Below are 19406 nucleotides of genomic sequence, written 5' to 3'. Positions count from 1 at the left end.
ACAGAAGCCCTAATTCTAATTTACCCATAAAACTCTGAGGAAAAAATTACTGAATGCATTTCTATAGACTCAACCTACCCAATGCTAGAGGAAATTGGGAAAGTAACCCCAGAAGGGGTATTACACAGGCATAAACTAATATACGGATTGAAGAACAGGATGTATTCATTATGTGGGAGAGCTACATAATTCATAATAGCAGCTTGTATTTATATAGCATTTTAAGGCATGCTTAACATATATTATCTCATCCGATTCTCATGCAGCCTTGTGAGGTAGGTTTTACAAGTAACATTATCTCTACTTTATAAATGTAGAAAGTGAAGGCTCAGAAAAGTTAACTAATTTCTCCTTGGTCACAGAGCATTTGATTTAGTATTCAAAAACCCAGGTTTCTCTTGACTTCAAATCACTGTTTTTGTTAGAATACCGCCTGTTATACAGGTATAAAAAGCAAAAGAAGTGGATAATGCTAGAAACAACTGAGGTTCTTTCTCTCACCAATGATTTTGTTTAGGGGAGAGAGACATCCATGGTCTAATGTAGTCAAGAATAACCTTTTTGATCATTCTGGCATATATAGCATATGAGGGTTTTTTTCCTTCAATTCCATAACTGATGAGCACTTCATTTTCATAACTCAGATGAAATGAATGCTAACTAATAATAGTAGAATATAAGATTTATTGTCTAAAGTTGGGAGTATAATCTACAGTCTGGAAATTGAGAAAACCACAGCATTTAGCATTGTGAAAAACATAAAACATCATCTAGTACAATTTGTTTAGAGAGGAGGAACAGTCTCAGAGAAAAGAAATGACTTACCTAAAATTTCTTGGCACTGTTCAATGGCTCAAGATCAGAAACTGAAATGATTTCCTTAGTGAAAATGACATTAAAGACACCATAAACCATGGGACTTCTCCATCTGCCTAGCAGCTAAAATCTTCCACGTGTTAGCTTACCCAAAAGAATGTGAGTTCCTTGAAAGTAGGGACTGATTTACTTTTCTATCTGTATTCACAACACTTAGCACATTACTTTGTACCTAGTAAGTGCTTAGTAAATGCTTTATTTAATGAAGATTTGATCCATGATTCAAAGCCAGGTGTTCTGGCTTCATCCAGTGCTCTACTATATTACGCTGTATTCTTAGGTTTATATGGAGAATATTAAGGCAACGTCCTTATCAACTGATATCTGAAAGCTAATTTATGGTGTACAGAGTGTTCCCTAAAGTCTTAGTACAGATTTAAGCTTTAATAGTTTAAAATCGCACTAATGTTTTTGGGACACTTGTATAAGCATTTTTCTAAAGTATTCTATGTGGATCTCTTCTTTGTGTCATCATATTCCATACCTTAAAAGGTACTTTTAAAGCTCTGTATCTGTTTAAAAGTCATACCTTACTAAATCATAAACTTTCTGAAGTCAGGTAATGTGTCATTTTCATTTCTATATTTAGTGTTTTGCACAACAGTAAATGTTTAACAAATTTTCTTTTAAATGAATTCCCACTGATTAATTTGGTCAATACAGAAACACAATATAGACATTAGTCAAAGTTTTTCATCGCACTTTCCTGTGGCAGAAATTTCCTGACTATATTACAGCTGACCAGAATACTTCCTCCTGAAATTGGTAGTATTGCCATCATTTAACTGAAACTGTCCTCTTCAAAGTTACCACTTATCTCTGAATTGCCAAATCTAATGGTCTTTTCTCAATCTTCATCCTTTTTTAACCCCTCTGCAGCATTTGAAACTACCCTTCACTTGCAGATTGTTGAAACTATTGAAATCTTTTTTCCTCTTGAATATTCTCCCCTCTCTGAGTTTTTGTTACACTTATCTCTCTTTTTTTTCTTATCTCTCACTTATCTCTTTTATCTTACCTTGGTAAGATATCATCTGAGATAATATCGACATATCCTCTCATCTGACCTGACCACATCTTCTCAATGTCTTTTGTGAGATCTTGATTAACTACTGAACATTAACTCTTTTTTCTATATGGCAGTCTTACTTGGTGATCTCATCAGCTAACATGGATTCAATAATCAATTCTATGAAAACAATTCCCAGATCTACTTATCCAGCCCTAGACTTTCTTTTGAGCTCCAGACACATCTCATCAATTGCCTACTGGGCATTTAAAACTAGAAGTCTCATGAGGCTCTCAAATGCAAACCCAAAACACAACTCGCTCTCTTTTCCTCCCAACCCCTTCTCTCTTTCAAATTTCTCTGTTGCCATCAAAATTGCCACCATCTTCCCAGCCACCTAGGCTGACCACCTTAGAGTCATCTTCCATTCATCATTCTCCCTCACCCAAAATATAACCAAATAAGACAAGTGCTCTTAAATATCAAGTGCTCTGCAAACTTTAAAGCACTATATTATTGTTAACTATTATGATTATTATCCTGGTTATCATAAATTATATACCAAATATCATGTGGAAATCCAGAAGCCAACACATGAGATAAATAAACCTAGAGGCACACTACACTGACACAATCCTGAGAACACAACATTCCATTGTGGCAGGACACCCCATGCCAACTATTGTCTCAGATGGGTCAAGTACAGTCTGGCACAGAAACAAAGACCTGGACTTGATGACCACACGAGATTCCTTCCAGTTTTCAGATATGATGAAACGGCAAGCACTTAACCAATGATTGTTGAATTGCATTGAATTCTCTGGTCCAGTTACCAACCTTCAGATCAGTAGCTTACATATTTACAATTAATCCCTTTCACATCTTGAAAATTGAGATTAGTATGGTACCTCTAATGATCTGGAAAATTCAAGTAAAAATTTTTGGTTCCTCCTCTCCCACCAGAAAAGAGGTCTGATTTCTTTCTTTTTCTTTTATGGAGAGTTTACATTGCTTTGCTGTAAAATTTGTAAAAATCTGTGTTATCTATTGGCCCTTGCCTGTTGTCTGCAGCTTCAGCAAAACTCCCAAACATTGCCATTTAATATCTTATGCCATCTAGTTGTAGCTGGGATAACTGTATTTGTATCTTAGGGATCTACCAGCCACCATTCTCAGTGCTATGATGCACACTAGCAAGAGAGTTTCCTAAGGGGAAAAATAATAAAGCATATACCCATTAAACACAATGACTAAGGAGTCAGCCTTTGACAAACTTGGGAGATCCCAAGTCAGTTTTCAGGGGCTGGGTCATTCCTTCCAAAACCACAGTTCTCTCCCATTCAAAAGAAAAACTGTCTTATATTTATTTTGTTTACACTTTTTATGTGCATGTTATCTCCCATTGAAAGAATATAAGTTCCTTGAGCCCACGCTCTGTTTCAATTCCACCTGTACACCCAGCATCAAACACAACAGCATATGTCCCACAGTGAGCACTTGATGAATGCTTATAGTGACAGTGGAAGTATTTGCTGAAGTATAAGCAGAACTTTTTTCAACTTAGGAGAATCTTACTCGATAGATACACTGGTGATGTTAGAAATTCAAAGGATGGTCTCTAGGGGGAAACAGAACAGGAACTAGAAGAATTTTTCTATATTTTGACACAAATGAATGGCATTATGAAACTATGACTATGACACACAAATGAATTGCATATTAGTTTTGAGTCAATAGCTCAGGTGGTTTTATATAGGCCATGCAAATTATATGCAAGTTATCCACAGCTCATTTTATAGTCAATCACTCAAGCATTCTCTATATGAGGGCTACATAATACTACACAAATATAAAACCAGCTCCCCAGTACTTCTCTTCTAATGATTAAGAAATGAATACAGGGGACCCCTGGCTCTAGAGCTAAATGAGACATGCTTGACTGCCCAATTAGATTCGGTTTCCTTAGTTAGGCCCTGAAAGTCAAAAGGAACTTGAACCCAAAGCCCAATTCTGTATCTGGTGCAATAATCGGCAATCCAGGCTAAAGGGTAGCAAATGCCTAAGAAAGAGGAGTTTTTTCTCTTTCTTTCTAAAAGAAAATACACAACTAATCCTAACCATTTGCAAAACTACTCCAAAAATTCCCTCAAACCACATGGCTCCCCTAATGAATCCAAGCATCACTGTCACCCCCTGCCAGTGTCAGCTTGTAGATGACAAATCATTTGCCATGGGAAAAGTGAGAAAGTCAGCAGGTCTACAAAAGGTGGGCCCTGGCAAAGATGTACAAAGCACTATAAGCAGCATAAGCATCGAAGTCAGACAGCAAACTGCTTGTAGCAAATTGTTTTGAAGCAAAATGTACTTGTGAATGCATCCTTCCACAGCTACCACTAAAAATACGGACAGGGCCTTGCACATAGTAGGTACTTAGTAAATATTATAAGGAAAGAAGGAGTGAAGAGAAGAAGGAAAGTCCTCTCTTACTCCGCTTCCCAGAATTCCTTTTTCTAAAGAGCAAGGAGGGTTTTGCAGCCTGGAGTTCTCTCCTAACAGGAGATGAGTGACATTAGTAGGGTTTTACAAATTGTGAGAAAAAGTACAAACCATCTAAGATTACATAGCATGTGGTAGAAAGGAAAGGACAGGAAGGATCACAGAACTCTTACTGTACACAGTTGCACCTGGCATGCTGGTTTATAGTACCTCCCACATACTCTTCCTCCTCCTCTTTTTTCTGTCTTTGTTTCTCTCTGTCTCTGTCTCTCTCTCTTTCTGTCTCTCTGTCTCTGTCTTTCTCTCTTTCTGTCTGTCTGTCTCTCTGTCTGTTTCCCTCCCCCCTCCCTTTCTCTGTCTCTGTCTCTCCTTCCCTCCCTGCCCCCTCCCTCTCTCTGTCTCTGTCTCTGTCTCTGAGTGTCTCTCTTCCTCTCCCTTCGCACACACACACAATCTAACCTGTTCCAGAAATCTGAGCTGCATCCAGTCTTCCACCTCTGGAAAAAAGGAGATTCTGCCATCTGATCAGAAAGACCCCAAACCAAGAGCACATACCAGGAATGGGAGGACAATACATTTTTTCTCTGAAAACAGGTGGGGATTCCTCCTGGACCCCTACTCAAATTTCTCAAGTCCCTCTTTTCAAGAAATTCACAACATACCAATGTTCCAAAAGCATGCAAACCGGAGTCAAAATTGAGAAACCTATCTCAGGGATGCCCTCTAGTGCATCCCTTCTGCAACAGCAATGCTGCATCTAGCCAGCATCCCTCAGAAACCTCCACTTCCTACAGGGGAAATAAAATGGAAGGAGGGGACAATAGCAATATCTGTCCCTGAGAGAACAAATTCCTCTCCAAGCCCAAGCTCAACTTCTGAATCAAACTGAAAAGTTAAAGAAAGGCTATCCTTCTAGACCTTTATTAACTGGGAAACTTCAGAGCCAAGATCATAAATGAAGTGGTGGAGAAATAGATGAAAAGTTGATGAGAAAAAAAGACATACAAAAGAGAGAGGAAAAAAGACAAAGATGGGAAAAGATGGGAAAGAAAAACTGAAGGCATAAATAAATTTAAGTGGGTAAAGAAACAAGAAGCCCAGCAAGAAAACAAAAAAGGCAAAAAGTAGAGGGAAAGTAGATAGAGAATGAATGAAAAGATGATTGTTCAAGGGAAAATCAATTAATAATTTATAATTATAAAACCATAATAATAATAATAATAATAAGTGACAAACACTTTCCCAGAGATGGGAAGGTGAAGAGTATAACTTCTAGGACTCAGCACTATTTTCTTCCAAGTTCTCAATGCTATATGGTCTAAATAAATTTAAGTGGATAAAGAAACAAAAAAGGTAAAAAGCAAAGGGAGAGTGGATAGAAAGAGAATGAATGAAAACTAAGATAGTTCAAGGGATAATAATAATAATAGTGAAAGAAACAGATTTTCCCAGATGTGAGAAGATAAAAGAGTTTGACTTCTAAGACTCAGTACCTATTTTCTTCCAAGTCCTCAGTGCTAGAAGGTCTAAATAAATGTAAGTGGATAAAGAACTCAGTAGGAGGGCAAAAAAAAGGTAAAAAGCAAAGAGAGAGTGAGTAGAAAGAGAGAATCAATGAAAAGTATGCTAGTTTAAGGGAAAATCAAGTAATAATTTAAAATTATATAACTATAATAATAGTGAAAGAAACACTTTCCCAGAGGTGAGGTGAAAAGTTTGATTTCTAAGACTCAATATCTATTTTCTCCTGAGTCCTCAGTGCTATAAGGCTTAAATAAATTTAAGTGGATAAAGAAACAAACAGCCCAATAAGAGGGCAAAAAAGCAAAGGGAAACTAGATAGAATGCATAAAAAGTATGATGATTCAAGAGAAAATCAAGAAATCATTTATAATTATATAACAATTATAATAAAAGGGATAGAAACAGACTTTCCCAGAGGTGGGAAGGTGAAGAGTTTGACTTTTTAAGTGATAAAGAAACAGCCCAGTAAGAGGGCAAAAAAGGTAAAAAGCAAAGGGGGAGTGGGTAGAGAAGGAAAGAAAGGTGTGACCCAGCTTAAGGGAGAAATAAGTAATAGTAAGAATGAAAGAGACAGGATGTTCCCGCCGACATCCCCAGAGGTACCAAGGGGAAGGTTTATCCTTAGAATTCAGCGCTCCCCTTCTCCTGACCCTTCCCTCTGCACGGGGACGGAGGGACAGATGCTGGGGGCAGGGAGGAGGAGTGAACCAAAGGGAGAAGTTGCCAAGCGAAGCCACTTACGCACAGTGAGGCCGGCAGCATTTCCATCCTACCTTTGCTGTGGCCATATCAGCCGGCTCCATGATCTCTGCTTGGCCTAGGGGGGGCGGCACCATCCGGAGAGAAAAGCAAAGTCACACATAGCCAGACTGAACGCACACACACCCCCCTGTGGAGATCCGGGAGAATGGGGTCTGCGCCCCCTCCCCCCCCCCCCCGCCCGGCACAGGCCAGGCTGGCCCTCTAAGGGAGGCGGGGAGTGCCCACAGTGCCCACGAGGGAGGCGGTTCTTGGGACATCACTGCCAGCTTTCCTGATCTCCCTTCCTAGGGAGATCCTTCCTTCCTAGGAGGCACCCCCGACTGGGGGGCATCAGTCACCCACCCAGTCCCTCACCCACCGCTGTAGCAGCTTAGAAAGGAGAAGAGGGTCAAAGGGTGGGCTGAGCAAGAAGCCCGCAGGGGAGGGAAGGTCCGAGGGACAGTGTAGCGGGAGGGGCTCCTACAGAGGAAGGTCAAGGCACTCAGGTGGAAGCAGAAGGGGTTACAGAATGAGCCAGCAAGGCAGAGGTGGAGCCGGGGCAGGCAGGGCCCAGACGGTGAGGGGATGAGCTGGCCCATTGAAGGCACTCACCTTGCAATACCATTCACATTGACTGAGGCCTACACGGGAGCGGGTGGCTCGCCCCCTCCCTCCCCGCTCCCAGAGCCTCCCAGCCTCTGCTAGAGGTACATGGGAGCTGCCGGCAGCGGGCTCTCTGCAGAGGCCCCTGCTTCTCCCGGCGCTGCAGCCTGATTGGAGGAGCCGGATGACTTCACTCAACCCCATTCATCACTCTAGGTTTCCTGCCCAGTAGGGACAGGCAGCTTGCAATGACTGCAGCTTTCTCTCTGGCCTACTTTACGGGGGAAATTGGGCTAGGCTCTTGTTGTCCTGAGCAGCCGAAAGCAACCAGGCTGTCCCAGCCCACACAAGCTCCATGGGGACAAGCAAGTGGGGATGGGGAGCAGAGGAAAGGCCCAAGAGATTCCCAGCAAAGGAGCCAGTCCGAAGCCCAGCTTAGTTACACACAGGAACATCTGCTCATACTGAGGCCCTAGCATCCCAGGAACCACAGGGCTCACAAGATGGCACTCCAGGCCTGTACCCGACCTCACACCCTCCAGACACAATCTCTCCTTTGGGGTTCTTTATGAGGGAAGAGCTCCGTGAGGTCAGGGAAGGGGACCCAACAGCCCTCCCTCTTCTACACCTCCTCAGGCACACAGCTTCTCCAGAATCCCAAACTGCTAAGTAATTGAACCTTTCCTGCCTGAAATTTTCTTTTCACAGTGGTAGCTAGGAAACCAGTTTCCTTCCCACCGAATCTAGAAAAATATGAAGAAGCCAGAGAGCTGTTACCATTATTCCCAGAGCTTTCCCCTCACTCTTTTACTTCCTATGATTTCCCTCAAGACGGACTTGACAATCACAAGAAATCACTGCATCCACCCACAAAAACTCAACCTACCAAGGATTTTCAAACACCTTTATCCAACAGAAAATGATACTGATTACTTACTGACCCTGCCTGTTTTTCCCTAGCTACCCTCAACATCCTGTTTCTCCTCCTGTATCTCTGGGTTCAAAGAATATAAGTACAATAAATATAAATACAATAACACCCCAGTTAAGGTAACTTTGTTTCTTTGTGTAACACTTTTTACAAAAATGAGGCAAATTATAAATGATTCAGTACAGACAAAACTTTAAAAACTTTCAATAGTATGTTCTGAGATCAGTCCACATTGCCCTACAGCTTTTCAACTGTATTCCTGTACAATAGAAGAATGACTTTCAGAATCAGTCAATAGATATTTAAGGGTCTGAGGATATTAATAATCCAATAAATCTCCAATCAAATTTCCTTTATTTATTAACACAAGAAAATTTATAAATATTCTTTACAAAAAAAGAGCTTTCAACAACCAAGACTAAAATCAAAGTATTTTTTTTAGAAAACATATCGTTTTTAACTTAAAGAAAACTGAAGACCTTTCTTCAAATATTCTGGTGATTCCAGTATTTTTATATTTTCTCTCTGCATCTAAAATATCCACTCTGTCCCAAATCACTGTGCCAACCAAAATGTCATTAAAAACTAAACAGGGACAAGAATAAAGAGGCAGAATTTCTTCACTATCTTTTAAGCTATATTCTTAATAATCATGGTTGAGCCTTTGGACTTATCTTTATTATCACAAAAACATTCAACATACATGAAACATGAATATATACACAACGTGTAGAAAAGAAAGCCTATATATGTATCATTTCTCTTCATATGCCAGGGCTCCTAAACTTAGGAACCCTCAGTTTTTTTGTTTTTATTTTTTTATATATTTAGATAACTATCTCAATATAACTGTCTTCCTATGTAATACTGGGTATTTTATTTTATGTTTTTAAAAGACATTATTCAAATTTATCTTTCACACAAAAATAGATAAGAAGCCTTGCCCTTAGCAAAAGCCTATAGCAAAGCTCCCAAAGGCTAGTGCTAGCATCTTCTGACCAGTGCTGACAGCAGGAGGTACAAAAGTCTTTCAGAAGAGAAGGCCATCTAGCCCCAAGAGGATAATATATTAGTTTTAGGGGAATTCATCCAGACAACCATAGTGAGCCCAGTTCAGCTCATACAGCAGCCACTGAAAAGACTGAAAATGAAAACATACAGGATCACAGATTTTTGGTTGTAAGGGACTTTCAAAGATCACCTAGTTCACAACTCCCATCTTATAGATGAAAAAAACTGATACCTAGACCTAGAGAATATAAGTGGCTTTCCTAAGGCCACATAGCTGGTTAAATTGCACAGCAAGGATTTGAACCCCAGGCCCTTTGATTCCAAATGCAAGTATGTATCTGTGTGTGTGTGTGTGTGTGTGTGTGTGTGTGTGTTCATTTATGTGGGGGGGAAGCATATATATGTATGTTTTTAATAATTATATTCATACATGTTTATACATATAAATATATCAATATGTGTATTTTACATAAACATCTTAAAGAAAAGAAACTATTTTGTTGCCAGAATGATGAAAACAAATAATAATAACTGATAATGATATGGTGCTTTAAAGTGTGAAAAACTTAATATATATACATACATATGTATCACCTAATAGATAATATAGATATAAATATAAGCAACTAAGTAATATTAGGTTATGTTTTATATACATACACACACACACACATACATCTATAATATAGACATTTATTTATAGTATGGTTATGTAGATATAGTCTATTAGGCCATATTATTTGCCTAGAGAATACACTATATATCTATTGATATATAGATGAGTCTATTATATATATGAAATTAATATACATATACATCAGTTATATGTATTTATACAATGTTTTACAAACCTTAAAGCACTACATAATTATTATCCATTACCTTTTCATCATCCCTGGCAATAAAACATCTGTTTCTTTAAGATATGTTAGTATAAAATTGTTGTTGTTGTTACTTGTCCACCATGACATCAGGGAGGGGATGCTATGACAGGTCAGTGAGTTAGATTTCAGTGAGGGAGAGCTAAGCAAGGATACCTGCCTCCCTCTCCCCTCCAGAGCCATCTGAGTCCAGTGGCCAGATATAGATCAGGATGACTGGAGATGGCCCTGGAGGCACTGGGAGACCTTAGCCTTTTGAAGTTAAGATCTTTAACAGGTCTCAGTTTGATTGAGGAAATGCCCATTCAATGATTAAGGCTAGGTAGCAATTGAGATAAAGAATTTCCACTTTTCCACTAGTTAAAAAAAAATCTAAATTAATAACCTTGTGTCCCACCACATATTCTTCCATCCACTGACTGGCCTTCTTGCTGTTACAAACAGCTTTGACTCCAATCCCCTGGCATCTTGTCTGGCTGTCCTCCATACCTAAGATCTTCTCCCTCCTTATATCTACCTATTAGCTTCTTTAAGTCCCAACTAAAATTCCAACTTTTATAGAAAGTCTTTCCCAAGTATTTCTAATTCTAATGCTTTATCTCTTCTGATCATTTTCTATTTATCCAGTATATAATTTATTAGTACATACGTTTTTTTGCTTGCCGTCTTCCTCATAATTGTAAGCTCCCTGAGTGCAGGGACTGTCCCCTGCCTCTTTCTATATCCCCAGGGCTTACATAGTGCCTGGCACACAGTAGGTGCTGATAAATGTTTACTGATTTGTCTGATTAAATCAGGTATATAAAGCACAGAAATGATTACAATTAATGTAAGGCCTTCTCTAATTGAATCATCAATCAAAAACTATAACTAGATGTAGACATCCTTAATCACTTTGGGAAGCATGAAGCACTTTAATCATTGAAAGAATTCTGATGAAGAATATGCATTGAGAAATTGGGTCCCAATTCTGGGCCTGTGTTTATCACAGCAATCCAGTTTGAAGCTGAGCCTTCCAGCAGAAGCATCCAGCTACTGAGCAGTCCAGGGGTGACCAAAGGCAGTGCCCTGGGAAGAGGGGAGGATTCAGTTCTCTCTTTTCCTCCTCCACACAAATCACATTTACTTATATGCCTACATATAACATGTATACACATACCCAAGGCAATACTAGAGGTATTACTGTGTGGACTTAAACAGCTGAAGAAACTGAGGATCAGAAAGATAACATGGTTTATCCAGAGTCACAGAATTATTAAGTGGTAGGAACAAGATTTAAACTCAGTTCTTCACCGTACACCAAGATAAGGTCAAAATGGGTTCATGACCTAGGCATAAAGAATGAAATTATTAATAAATTAGAGGAACACAGGATAGTTTACCTCTCAGACCTGTGGAAGGGGAAGGTCTTTATGACCAAAGCAGAACTAGAGATCATTACTGATCACAAAATAGAAAATTTCGATTATACCACACTGGAAAGGTTTTGTACAAACAAAACTAATGTAGACAAGATTAGAAGGGAAGCAATAAACTGGGAAAATATTTTTACAGTCAAAGGTTCTGATAAAGGCCTCATTACCAAAATATATAGAGAATTAACTCTAATTTATAAAAAATCAAGCCATTCTCCAGTTGAAAAATGGTCAAAGGATATGAACAGACAATTCTCAGATGAAGAAATTGAAACTATTTCTAGTCATATGAAAAGATGCTCCAAGTCATTATTAATCAGAGAAATGCAAATTAAGACAACTCTGAGATACTACTACACAGCTGTCAGACTGGCTAAGATGACAGGAAAAAATAATGATGATTGTTGGAGGGGATGCAGGAAAACTGGGACATTGATGCATTGTTGGTGGAGTTGTGAACGAATCCAACCATTCTGGAGAGTAGTTTGGAACTATGCTCAAAAAGTTATCAAACTGTGCATACCCTTTGATCCAGCAGTGTTACTACTGGGCTTATACCCCAAAGAGATTATAAAGAAGGGAAAGGGGCCTGTATGTGCAAGAATGTTTGTGGCAGCCCTCTTTGTAGTGGCTAGAAGCTGGAAACTGAGTGGATGCCCATCAATTGGAGAATGGCTGAATAAATTGTGGTATATGAATATTATGAAATATTATTGTTCTGTAAGAAATGACCAACAGGATGATTTCAGAAAGGCCTGGAGAGACTTACAGGAACTGATGCTGAGTGAAATGAGCAGGACCAGGAGATCATTATATACTTCAACAACAATACTATATGATGACCAGTTCTGATGGTCCTGGCCATCCTCAGCAACGAGATCAACCAAATCATTTCCAATGCAGCAGTAATGAACTGAACCAGCTACGCCCAGAGAAAGAACTCTGGGAGATTACAAAAAACCATTCCATTAAATTCCCAGTCCCCATATTTATGCCCACCTGCATTTTTGATTTCCTTCACAAGCTAATTGTACAATATTTCAGAGTCTGATTCTTTTTGTACAGCAAAATAACGGTTTGGTCATGTATACTTATTGTGTATCTAATTTACATTTTAATATATTTAACATCAACTGATCATCCTGCCATCTGCGGCAGGGGGTGGGAGGTAAGAGGTGAAAAATTGGAACAAGAGGTTTGGCAATTGTTAATGCTGTAAAGTTACCCATACATATAACCTGTAAATAAAAGGCTATTAAATAAAAATAAAAATAAAATAAAATAAAATAAACTCAGTTCTTTCCTCTCTCCAAATCTAGCACTCTACCCACAATACCACTCTGCTGTTCGGTCAATTTTTCCTTTTTTAAATTTTACAAATCCTTCAAAATAATAATTTTAGAAAGAACAGCAGGAAAGGAAATAACTAGGGAACCAATAAACAGTATATGTATATGTATATATACATATATATATATATATATTTTTTTTTTTTTAAATCACAAAGCTGTAAGAAAGATGGGAGGAAGAAGCACAGGGCTATTAGTATGATGGTGATGGTGATGATGGTGATGATGATGATGATGATCCCAAGAGAGAAAAAGGAAGTAGAAGCCAAAAAGGAAAAAGGGAAGGAAATGCTGTTAAATGCGTTCTAATAACATCAAAAGTCTCTGATTCCATCCTCCTTCCATAAAACAATATGGAAACTTTATTCTTCCAGTTTTCCAAAAAATGACACTCATTCCGGGGCTTCCCTGTGCCTGGGATCCCCAAGTCTTTCTTTCTGAAACTCAAATCTTGTTCTCATCTGGTCCTCAGTAGAAACAGGAAAACAGTGGCTACTACCATCCTCACAACCCTTCCCTGGTGTTCTTCAGGCTGAAGATAAATAATTGCTTTGACCTTAAGACCCAGGGTTCACACAAAAGTGGGGACTTAAACCAAAGAGAAAAAGCACCAGCAGCAGGAAAGGCCCACAAAGATGTGGGGGTAAACTCAACCCAGATAAGACTCCCAAGGCATCTCTCTGATTGTAGCTGAGCTCAGGACTGCCCATTTTCTTGGAGAAAATCTCAAAAGCAGCTGCTGCTCAGAGGGTGGGGCTACTGGGCAACCAAGGGAGGTTGCATTCTGGATCGAGGTCATGTAAAATTCTCCCTGCTGCATCATGGGAGATGTAGTTCTCTGGCAGGTGGTTAGAATGAGGACATGTTTACACTGTTCAATGACCTCCTGGGATGGCTCTGCTCAGATTTAGAAATCTATATCTGATTTTTTTTTAAGCAAGGGAATAAAATAGCCCATTTCATATATACTAGGAACTTGTGCCTTTATACTGAATTATAATGCTGGGGACAGGGAAGTGTAAAGTGAAGAGGCTAATCTGAAGGATCTCTAATCATTGGAAAAAATCACTCCCAGGAAAAAATCGCTGAAGCAAAGAATGCAAAGACTAAAGGGTGAAGTCATTATGTACATTCCTCTTCCTCCAGACAGGTTTATGCCACGGAGACACATTTTGCTTTTTTTAGAAAAAAAATTATTTGGTCAAAGGATATAAACAATTTTCAGATGAAGAAATTAAAACCATTTCTAGTTATATGAAAAAATTCTCTAAGTCACTATTGATCAGAGAAATGCAAATTAAGACAACTCTGAAGTAATACTACACACCTCTCAGATTGGCTAAGATGATAGGAAAAGATAATAATAAATGTTGGAAGGGATGTGGGAAAGTTGGGACATCAATACATTGTTGGTGGAGTTGTGAACTGATCCAACCATTCTGGAGAGCAATTTGGAACTGTGCCCAAAAGAGCTATACAGGGTCATACAGCTAGGAAGTGTTAAGTGTCTGAGACCAGATTTGAACTCAGATCCTCCTGCCTTCAGGGCTGGTGATGCAGGCTGATTTCAATAGACTTGTGATAGAGAGAGCCGTCTGCATCCAGAAAGTGAGAACTGAATATGAATCACAACATAGTATTTTCACCGTTTTTGTTGTTTGCTTACTTTTTTGTTTTCTTTCTCATTTTTTCCCTTTTTGGTGTGATTTGTTTGGGCAGCATGATAATTGTGGTAACATGTATAGAAGAATTGCACATTATTGTGTTACTTTCTTTCTAGGGAGGAAATGGGGGGAAAGAAGGGAGAAAAAATTTGAAACAAAAGGTTTTACAAAGGTGAAAATTATCTTTCCACATATTTTGAAAATCAATAGCTATTACTTTAAAAATTATTTTATTATCTTAAGATTTCTACAGAAAGTGATGTGATCCCACACATTCCTTTACTTTCTAAGCAATGCTTTTTTCTAGGATCATCACATCCCCTAAAAAAAATCACCTCCTCCTCTAACCTTTCCCAATCTCTCCTTTCAGATAGTAGGAAATTTGGATTTCCCTCTTACCTAGTAAAAAAGACTTCCATGGAGCAAAAGAAAGTAATTTACTATAGACAGGATATCATATGGACTTAACTCTTATTCAGAGCCTTTAAACATAAAAAGACTCACTAAAATTAAGAAGACAGCTGAAGAAGGGAAATTCTTTTAAATCGAAGATATACAGAATGGTTTCAGAATGAAACTATGACATAATGAATTTGAGAAAAAGCAAAGGAACATGGTGGACATAGTTGTGACATAAAGCACATGGTTTACCCTTCTGGGTCTCCACTTCTTAGTTTGGAAAATGAAGCTGAATCAGATAATTCTTGAGTATAAGAAAAGAAGGTTTACAAAAGAAAAAAATAAGCTTGGAGTCAGAGAGTTTGGAGCTGAATCCCTAGTTCTGCTGTGTGTGGCCTTCAACAAATTCTTTCCTTTCTCTTCACTTCAGCCTTCCGCTATAAAATGAGGAGATTGGATTAGATTATTTCTAAAATTTCTTCAGTCCCTAAATAAACATTAAGGAATTTGTGTTTGGAGTAGGATGGGAAAAACTATAGTGCAACACTATCTGAAATCCACTATCTGGAGAAAAGGAACAAAACGGAAGAGAAAGATGGGGCAAGTATATACAACTATGGCAGCGGAATTTCTCACTTCCCCTTGAGAGCTGATCACCCCACTGAGCAAGAAGAAAAGAGAAGAGGAAAGGCTATTCTAGTTCTCAAGCCTGATGACTGATTGGGGAGCCAAGGCCATCTGCTTTTTGGTCACTTCTGTGTAAATAAGCTCACTGAGAGAATGGGGCTGCTGTGGTTGTCATTTTCTATGCCAATTTCTGAGGGGAAAATAATGATTCCTGAAGCTCTGGTGACCACTATCCGTAGGGGCAACAGTCGCATTCTCCTAATTCTGACTTGTGAATCTGGATGAGGTTTTTTTAAGACCTCAAAGAACAGAGAAAATAACCGACTAGTGAACCTAGTATCACCATCATTATTGATACCTTTCCTCCCACAACTTGTTTTTAACTACAATCATAACACCTTTCACCGAAAGCCTTTGAATGGTAGAGAACTGATGCTTCTTTACTTAAGTTCTATAGCTGACCCTTAAAAGAACTTTGGAAAAGAGGCTGCTAAGTGGGCATTCAGGAAGTCTGAATTTAAATCCAGCCTCAGAAACCTTAGTGTTTGATCCTGGGCAAGTTCCCTAATCTCAGTTCCCTTATCTATAACATGGAGATAATGACTCCTACCCTCCCGAAGTGATTGTGGAGGATGAAGTAATATTTATAAAGCAGTTTGCGGACTTTGAAGTGTCATATAAATTCTAGCTGTCTGGAACAGAAGCAGGAGAGTGATTGTATAAGGCTAAGTCAGCCTTATACAATACAGAAAGTCAGGATTCAGGATAAAAAAGTATAATGAAGGCTAAAAAGAGTTTGCATTAAGGAAAAAGCAAGGCTGGAGGAAGAATAGGGGCAAAAAGGGGAGGGAAGGGAAAGGGGAATCATGTTAGAGGCAATGGGAACCAGACATGCTGTTTTTATCACTGGGACTCTCTCCAGAAGACTAAAGAGGCCAGGAGCAGATGAGGGGACAGGATGGAAACAGCAGGGGTTGTGCAATTGCGTCTCAGACCTCAGAGGAAGGCAGTCATTGTGGAAGCACAGGAGGATTTTCTTCCTAGTGCCACTACCTAGGTAGAATGCTGTCCAATCCCAAGCCACAGCTAAAATGAGATGTACCAGCATGGATCCCCATACAGGCTGAATTAACCCTAGAGAGGATCCCTAGGGAAAGACTACCTTTAGTTTTCTGTCTCTCATCGAAGATGTAGTAAGCAGTTGAAAGGAAAACCAATGGGCAATGTTGCTGAGTTAAGTCTTTCAACCACATTCTCAAATTCTCTCTCAACAGGAAAAGAGAATAGAAAACTGAATCTCAACCGGCAGTGCTAAGATATAAAGCCATGAGAAGGAAGAACAGAGGCTGGCCCTAGAGCACAACCTTCCAGACAGGCACCCAAAGACCTTCTCAAGGTGCTAGCTCCGATAGAGTACAAGTGAACAAGGAGGGGCGGGATTCACTTTTTCAGGAGAACAGGAGGGGAGAGAAGTGTTACTTCCAATCCCCACACACTATTCCTCTGATGAGAAATTTTACTGGATTGCTTGTCTCTGACTTCTGCCCTGCGCCCGCTCTGCCTAGGAGAGAGTCTTGTCTCAGCAGCTGGCCGCCAATGCACGCTCAAGTGGAGACCCACCTGCTCCCCGTCCACTGCGCGCTGACTCATGCTTTCGGCCAGCCCTGCTCTGGACAGCCAATAAGCAGGCTGTTCTCTCTGCTTCCCTGCTAGGGGCTAGTGACCCCCAGGGAAAAGGATGGAGAATGATGTCAGAAAAAAACTATACAACTCACCAAAATGCCCCCCCCCCCGCCCTGTGCCCACAGGGAAAAGAAATTCCAGGTTCCCAAAGGTTTTAGAAAATTAAAACCAATGAACACATCATAGAGATGCGTTTCAGTTCAGGGTAAGGAAGGACGTTAGAGCTAGACAACAGTGGTAGAGTGACCTGTAAAGCAGTGGGCCCCAAGCCACTTCAGCTTTTTTTTTTTTTCAAGAGCCTATGATTTCATCAGGATGGGGCATTCTGGGTAAGACACCAACTCTAAGTGCACCACATTTGCAACTCTGAGATTTAGAGAATGCCTAGCAGAGCACACACCCACCCACGATGTGTTGGAATGGGGACTTGACCCTGGTTTTCCTGACTCTGAGGCTATACATTACACCAAAAGATATCTATTCTTGAGGTACATATTAAGTGCTATATAAACGTTACTATTTACAGAGAAAACTAAAGGACAGATAAAACAATTGTTAGAAATAAGTTGTTCAGAAATTCTGTGGCAGATAAACAAGAATCCAGAAGGTCCCAAAACGCAATATGATATTTTAGACAAGCTGCTGAACACCTGGAAGGTGTGGAGAATTGGGTGGATCTGGAGCCAGAAAAGCCTGGGTTCAAATCCTGCCTCTGACACTACTGGGTTCAGTCACAAATCACTTAGCTTTTCAGAACTTTACTTTCTTTACCTGGAAAAATGTGGACAACAATACCTATAGTAACTAAAATTACTACATTTAATTATATATATATAAAACCAAAGGATTATATGTGAAGCACTTTGCAAATTTAAAATTGATACAAGGTCTTCCCAAAGTTTTAAGCTACACTTAAACTTTAGGGACACCCCATGTATTACTATCTATAACTACAACAACAACAAGTACTACTACTACTACTACTACTATTTACAATGTTCTCTACATCCAATCTGAGAAGTCTTTTCCTCATATTCATTTCTGTCCTACTACTACTATTACTAGTACTTACAATGTTCTCTATTCCTTTTGTTTTTTCCTCATATTCATTCCTATCTACTACTACTATTCTACTACTACCACCACTATTACACCACCACCACCACTACTACTACTACTATTGCTACTACTTTACAATGTTCTTTACTCCCAATTTGAGAAGTTTTTCCCTCATATTTATTCCTATGTCCTTAACCATGGAAGCTGCAATGGGCTCTTCATAGCTCATGGGTTAAGATAATCCCTCTCAATGAGTGGGCACTTTTGCTGAGTGCCCACTATGTGCGAGGCCCTGGGATGAAATAGTCCCTATTTGCAAGAAACTTAATAATATTTGAAAAAATGCTTAGCACGGTACCCAGCACACAGTAGGCACTGCATAAATATATATTCCCTTCCTTTCCTCTACAAGATGTGTTGAAGACCTTAGCTTAAAAAGGCCAAAGTCCCCCATTGCATCCAGGCCATCTAAGTACATGGGGTGTTTTCATGAAGGCTCCTCCATTCAATCAAGCATTATTAAGAGCCTGCTATACACCAGACATCAGGTCTTTATCTGCTCTGCACCAGTTAGGAGCTGGGGATAAAAAGGCAAAACCCAAACAATTCCTGCCTACTGCGAGCTTACATTCCACTGCAGGAACTCAACATGCACACAAGTAATTCTATACAAAATAAATGCAGAATTCTTCTATATGGTATGGCCACCAGAGTGTGGCACCTCCCATAGCAGGAGGCGGAAAGGCCGGAATGGGAAATTCATCCTCAGTCCTAACAGCTGTCCAACAACCCAGAAGCTAAATTACTAACAGAAGCGTCAGCAGACAATAAGTAACTTTCTGGCTATAATTAACAGTCTGCCTTACCCAGGCAGAGAGGAGGAAAATGCTGAGACAGGAGGAAGTCAAGCAGGTGACTGTCACACCTGCAGACAGTTCTGCTGACAGCAACAGAAACGGTCCAAGATGCCAGAAAGCGCCTCAGTCTGGGAATTGGGTGTCTGGGAAGGAGGGCTGGGGACCCTCTCCCTCTAACTCAGCATCACTCCATAGGCTCCAGCCCAACCTTTGCATAACATGGAAGTGCAGTGGGACTGCTGGACTATGTTCCAAGATTTTGCAAGGGTGAATGTTGAAAA

General features: G+C 39.7%; 1 protein-coding gene across 11 annotated transcripts in view; it reads right to left on the bottom strand.

Annotated features, from left to right (window-relative positions):
- Positions 1 to 19406, bottom strand: part of GRAMD1B (GRAM domain containing 1B) — a 222529-nt gene that overhangs the window by 142060 nt on the left and 61063 nt on the right. Inside the window, exons 1-2 of one of the 11 annotated variants that reach the window (XM_031960196.1) lie at positions 7259 to 8561; positions 6679 to 6722 (exon numbers count right to left, since the gene is read on the bottom strand). The exons of the other annotated variants lie outside the window; for them this stretch is intronic. Of the exons in view, the coding sequence (XP_031816056.1) occupies positions 6679 to 6722; positions 7259 to 7453 (239 nt within the window). The 5' untranslated portion in view covers positions 7454 to 8561. Of the gene's footprint in view, positions 1 to 6678; positions 6723 to 7258; positions 8562 to 19406 lie in introns of those variants that run through there. 11 annotated transcript variants of the gene reach the window in all.

This window comes from Sarcophilus harrisii, chromosome 3 (assembly GCF_902635505.1).
Source record: "Sarcophilus harrisii chromosome 3, mSarHar1.11, whole genome shotgun sequence".
Taxonomy (NCBI): domain Eukaryota; kingdom Metazoa; phylum Chordata; class Mammalia; order Dasyuromorphia; family Dasyuridae; genus Sarcophilus; species Sarcophilus harrisii.
This window is presented reverse-complemented; position numbering and strand designations above follow the sequence as displayed.